The sequence below is a fragment of the Pongo pygmaeus genome, chromosome 2, assembly GCF_028885625.2.
Source record: "Pongo pygmaeus isolate AG05252 chromosome 2, NHGRI_mPonPyg2-v2.0_pri, whole genome shotgun sequence".
In the NCBI taxonomy this organism is placed as follows: domain Eukaryota; kingdom Metazoa; phylum Chordata; class Mammalia; order Primates; family Hominidae; genus Pongo; species Pongo pygmaeus.
Genome location: NC_085930.1, coordinates 107,959,555 through 107,965,554, shown reverse-complemented (window position 1 = coordinate 107,965,554; position 6,000 = coordinate 107,959,555). Strand labels below are relative to the sequence as shown.

Below are 6,000 nucleotides of genomic sequence, written 5' to 3'. Positions count from 1 at the left end.
CACAAACATGATTGAGACCTTGTACTCTAGGTGTAAAAAAACAGAGTAGGTCATACCCTGTGGGTTATGGTCAGAGAGATCTGGTTAGAAGTTCCCAGGTAGGCAACAGCCCTAGATGTGTGACACTTCTAGGAGAATCCCTGGCTATGTGGATACGTCCAGGTGTGTAAGGCAGCCTCAGGGACTGCCACCACTTGGTCACATACATGTCCCTCCAACTAATCCTAGCTCTCAAGGACAGGCGGTTCTGGGCCCTGTGTTGTCCATGAGACTTGGTCCACAGCAAGCCTGTGACGGAGTGAAAGTGAGGGGACACCCAATTTGAAAACTCGGCAGGAAGCCAGACTCCATGACATACAAAATGGATCAAAGTGAATCGGCTCCGTTGTTTGGGGAAATACCTGAGGTTTGTTGTTTCATGCCAAGAAGATTAACGACACGGACACACGTGGGTGGGTTAAGGAGCGGAAAGTTTAACAGGCAGAAAAAAGAGAACAGCTCCCCCATGCAGAGGGAGGAGGACTCCGAATGGATCTCCCCATTCCTGGCGGGAAGCAGTCTGATATACAGAGGAGAGGTTTGAAGAGGTGGTATTTGATTTACATAGAGCCCAAGGGATTGATTTGACCAGGTGTGCCATTTACATAGCCCTCCAAGAAAGTGGCCATTCCACCTTGATCTTTTATTATGCAGATAGGGTTTTTTACTTGGCCAGAGCCTTGACACCTGCACACATGGCAACAAACAGAAGGGAGGAGAAATCTTCCATATTGGATGCACCTGGCTTCCAGGTGCAGCTGCCGGCATTTATCTGTGCAAGCTTCTAGCTTGCTTATTTATGCTTGCAGCTTGACTTTTCAGGCTGCTTTCTGTTGGGAAAAAAAAAAATGGTTTTGGAGGCTGCTTTTTATTAAAAGAAAAGCCTTACCAAGGACTCCTGTACCCTCACTATCTGCCTAAATTTTTTTAACTACTATATTAAAAGGTCTATAAGTGGGAGCTGGCCCTAAAAGTAGGTTGTAGAGATTATTTGGATGTGCCAACAAGCTTCATCTGCAGCTTGGACTGTCTCCATTGGAAGGCCTCTGGCAGATTTTGTAAAAAGTTATATTTATATAACAATTTTACTATAGGAAAAACTTGGCTAAAGATATGAATTTATATTACCCATCATTGGCTGGTTCCTCATCCTGAACATTGGTTTCCTTGGAATCTGATTTTGGCTTGTTTGGCCTTTAAAAACCCCGGAAGAATGGGTGTTTCTGCCAGATTATTTTCTGGTTTTCAGTCTCACTGAATATCACAAAGGCCTTGGTTTATGGTTCCCAACTGCTGAAGAAACGTCAAACTTTGCCTCTCTTAGTTCCTTCTAAATGACAATGGGTGGCGGCTGCTCATATGGAAGCATTTCTTTTCCCCCTAAAGCCTATGAGACAGGCTGCAACTTAAACCCCTATTTTATTAAAGGAGAGGAAATGTCCAAGAGCCCAGAGATAGTGGGTAAAAGCATCATCTGGACTAGAAATGGGGTCTTCTTGTTGCTAATTAGTAGGGGTGAGGGGTAAGTGGCAGATGTGACTGCCATCCATGCCCAGACAGGGAATTGTCCTTGAACCTACTCATGCGGTGTCTGCTGGGGTACAGTGAGTCCACAGGGCAGGATGGCCTTGGGGTCAAGAGCCCAGACTCACGTTCTATCTGAGGCTTCATAACTCAATTGCTCAATGATCTTAAGCCAATTTAGTTCCCTCATCTGTAAAAATGGGGATTACAACTGAATTTACCTCATGGGATTGTGTAATGCCCAACATTGTTTTTACTAACCCTGTTTTTAGAATCTCCCTTTTCCTTTAATCACCTAGCCTTGTTTCCACCTGAATTGACTCTCCCTTAGCTAAGAGAGCCAGACAGACTCCATCTTGGCTCTTTCACTGGCAGCCCCTTCCTCAAGGACTTAACTTGTGCAAGCTGACTCCCAGCACATCCAAGAATGCAATTAACTGATAAGATACTGTGGCAAGCTATATCCGCAATTCCCAGGAATTCGTCTCATTGATAATGCCCAAAGCCCCGGGTCTATCACCTTGTAATAGTCTTAAAGCCCCTGCACCTGGAACTGTTTACTTTCCTGTAACCATTTATCCTTTTAACTTTTTGCCTACTTTATTTCTGTAAAATTGTTTTAACTAGACCCTCCCCTCCCCTTTCTAAACCAAAGTATAAAAGAAAATCTAGCCCCTTCTTCGAGGCCAAGAAAATTTTGAGCGTTAGCTGTCTCTCGGTGGCCAGCTAATAAAGGACTCTTAATTCGTCTCAAAGTGTGGCGTTTTTCTAACTCGCTCGGGTACAACAATTGTTGTAAGGAATGATTGAATTCATCCAAGTAAGGGAATTAGAGCAGTTCCTGGCATGAAGTAATTGCTCAATAAAGTGTGTCAGGTTTTAAGATTAATTGATCTTTACATCGTGATAAATGGCAACAAAATAAATGACAAATGGATTAAAGTAAATGGTAAAAACAACAAGAACAAAACATTAAAAAATCATATAATAGAAGAAACCAAATATTAGTAAGTTTGAATATATAAAAGTGAAAATTACTACAAGTTCAAATATATATATCTTTTTTTTGAGACAGAGTCTCACTCTGTCACCCAGGCTGGAGTGCAGTGACGTGATCTCAGCCAACTGCAGCCTCCACCTCCCAGGTTCAAGCAATTCTCCTGCCTCAGCCTCCTGAGTGGCTGGGACTACAGGCACGCACCACCATGCCTGGCTAATTTTTGTATTTTTAAGTAGAAAGAGGGTTTTACCATGTTGGCCAGGCAGGTCTCGAACTCCTGACCTCAAGGGATCCACCTGCCTTGGCCTCCCAAAGCACTGGGATTACAGGCATGAGCCACCGTGCCCAGCCGTTAAAAAAATTTTGAAAAGGTAAATCATAAGCTGGAAAAAAGATTGCAATGTATTTAAGAGTTAATACCCTTAATATATTAAAAAATCCAATTTGTAAGAAAAAATTCAATACATCAAGAGAAAATATATAAAGAAGTACATGTAAAAGGAAGTTCCATATTCCAATTATGAAAATTGCAAATCACGATTAAATTTATAATATCCAGTGTTGGTTAGCATGCATGAAAACAGAGAAACAGGTGCTGTTGATGGAAGTGTGTTTTGGTTTAATTTTTTGGAGGGCAGTTAGAAAGTAACAAAAGTCTTAAAAATGTCCATAAAATGGACCTTACAGATGTCCACCTGGTCGTTCCACCTCTAGAAATTTGTAAGACAATTCGGCCGGGCACGGTGGCTCACGTCTAACCCCAGAATTTTGGGAGGCCGAGGTGGGCAGATCACGAGATCAGGAGATCAAGACCATCCTTGCTAACACGATGAAACCCTGTCTCTACTAAAAAATACAAAAAATTAGTTGGGCGTGGTGGCACACGCCTGTAGTCCCAGCTACTTGGGAGGCTGAGGCAGGAGAATTGCTTGAACCCAGGAGGCAGAGATTGCAGTAAGCCGAGACCATGCCCCTGCACTTCAGCCTGGGTGACAGAGCGAGACTCCGTCTCGAAATAATAATAATAATAATTCAACACAGGGTCTCATTCTGTTGCTCAGGCTGGAGTGCAGTGGCATGGTAACAGCTCACTGCAGCCTCAACCTCCTGGGCTGAGGTGATCCTCCCACCTCAGCCTCCTGAGTAGCTAGGACTATAGGTGCACGACGCCACACCTGGCTAATTAAAATTTATTTATTTATTTAGTAAATAGAGACGAGGTCTTGCTATGTTGCCCAGGCTGGTCTCAAACTCCTAAGCAGCATCATTTTTTCTAGGTGTTAAACTGGCAACAACCCAAATTCCCAGCATAAGGATTATGCTTAAAATATCTAGCTCTCTGATGAAATATCTTCAAAGAATATTTAATGACCTTAAATCTCAGACAAAAAGGTAAGGAGACAAAATGAGGAACCCATTTCCGTACAACCCCAATTTGGAAAAACACATGTGCAAGTGTACCCATTTTAAAAAATATAGAAGAAAAAAAGGCTTTAAGGAAAAAAAAGTAATAGTAATGATTTAGGGTGGGAATCGCGTTAATATTCCCAATAATTTTATATATTTTAAAAATCTATAATTTTATCAGGGGAAAGCGTTATGTTGCGGAAATTAATTGATCGATTGAGTGATTGGTTAATGGACAGTGTCCGATGACTCATATAATCCCCCGGTTCGAGTCCCCTTTAGGCCGCAGACGTTTCGCGCCTTCTCGGATGTTCAAGTCGCACATCCGTACAATGAGGGGTAATATACTAGATTACCTGAGGTCTTCTTACTGTAAAAACACCGGTGTCTTAAGGTTTCCCAGTGGAATTTGGGGGCCGGTTTGACTTCGGAGCTGGAGCTCGCAAAGGCCGGGGCTGCTGCAGATTCTGACGCTTTGTGGACCCCCACTACCGCGCGCAGCCGCACTGCAGGTTTTCTTCGCTGCTGGTTAGATCCAAAGCCCACCCCATCCTAGTAAACTGGGACAGCGCCGCTTCTCACATCACTATGAGGGCTTCTGCTCCATGGCGGGGAAAGTCCAGAACTGCTGCCTTAAATGAGCTTTTGCGTCATCCGGTTGCTAACCTCCGGCCCCAGCATTCCCCACTCCAAACTGCCACTTTTCCAGGTGTGTTTGTCTAAATTTACCCCATTTACAGACTTCTCAGGTGCATCATTAGGAACAAGGCGCTTTGCAGTTTGCAAACCACCTCAGACAACTCCAGGTTTAAGGATAAAGGATGACATTGTGAGCAAAGTAGCATCAAAATTTTAGATATTTCACTTTCACATTCTAACCATACACCTTTCTAAGGTCTTGCAATACTTTCACATTGTAACTATACACCTTTCCAAGATCTTGTAGTACATAGGTCAAGTGTGGCAAAACAGACATCGCGAGCCAGCCAGGAGTCGAACCTAGAATCTTCTGATCCGTAGTCAGACGCGTTATCCATTGCGCCACTGGCCCCGAGTTAGGAAACTTTTCTCCGCGATAGCTGATCACCCTTAACACAGTTTGAACGTGCTTCCGGGTACCAACGATCCATTTTGCCCTTGCTCCGCGCTGCCGCTGCTCTGCCTTTCCCTAAAACGCGCTCCACCAATCCGCAGCGGCTTCGTCACGGCGCTCTTTGTCGCACTCCAACCCGTCGCGTCGGCGGCATCTCTCGCGTGCTCTTGCTCGCGCACTAATTTGTCCTCCAACGCCTCCCGTTCAGGCCGGCTCGCCTGCGGGGCGGGGAAAGGGGTGGGACGAGGCTGGGCGCTGCGACAGCTGTGCCAGGGTGACCGGTAGAGCTGTAGCCGAGGTGGCGGCGCGGCGCGGCGCGGGGCGGGGCGGGGCGGGCGGAGAGAGAAGGAAGGAGGTGGTTGTGCAGGATGGCGACGGCGGCCTACGAGCAGCTGAAGCTGTGAGTCCCAGGGGCCGGAGGCCTGAGGCGCGGCGGGCGGGGCGGCAGGTGCGGGCCTTGGCCTCGGGGAGGGCTTCTGAGTCCCGGACTGCAGATAGGGTGTGGGAGCTCCTCGCATTTACCGGTCTTCTTCCTCCGGCGCGGCCTCCCCTAGGCCTCGCCCGAGTAGCCATAGGCCGGGAACCAGCGGCTCGCCGGCCTTTCTCCACCGTGCTCGGCCCCAGCGCCCACGGCTGAAGAGAGAAGCTGCAGACTGGCCTCCACCAAGCCGGGGTCGGCGTTATGATGCGGCCCTTCAGGGCACGCTTGTCCCCACTTTCTATGCAGAGCTAGCGACTAAATTTATCTGTATGACTTAACAGAGAAAAAGAGTTTTCTCTTACTTAACGGACCTACAGCAGCAATTTAGAGTCTACACACAAATCAACAAACCTTTGTTTTGGTTACAGCCTATCTGGGTACCGAAGCCTGCCTGACCACTCTTAAGTGTGCAGAAAAAATTTAAAGTACAGTCAGTAGTCTTAAGGTCCTGAAGGA

The 6,000-nt window shown here is 46.3% G+C and overlaps 1 protein-coding gene and 1 non-coding gene across 3 annotated transcripts in view; one reads left to right on the top strand and one right to left on the bottom strand.

The window, feature by feature from the left end:
• The first annotated feature begins 3,166 nt into the window (after positions 1-3,166).
• Positions 3,167-6,000, top strand: part of SACM1L (SAC1 like phosphatidylinositide phosphatase) — a 57,166-nt gene continuing 54,332 nt past the window's right edge. Inside the window, exon 1 of one of the 2 annotated variants that reach the window (XM_054481530.2) lies at positions 3,167-5,463. In XM_054481530.2, the coding sequence (XP_054337505.1) occupies positions 5,432-5,463 (32 nt within the window). In that variant the 5' untranslated portion in view covers positions 3,167-5,431. The remainder of the gene's footprint in view (positions 5,464-6,000) is intronic. The other variant, XM_063661973.1, reaches the window with a different exon arrangement.
• Positions 4,949-5,021, bottom strand: TRNAR-ACG (transfer RNA arginine (anticodon ACG)). Its single transcript has one exon. It is a non-coding gene; the product is annotated as a tRNA-Arg (tRNA).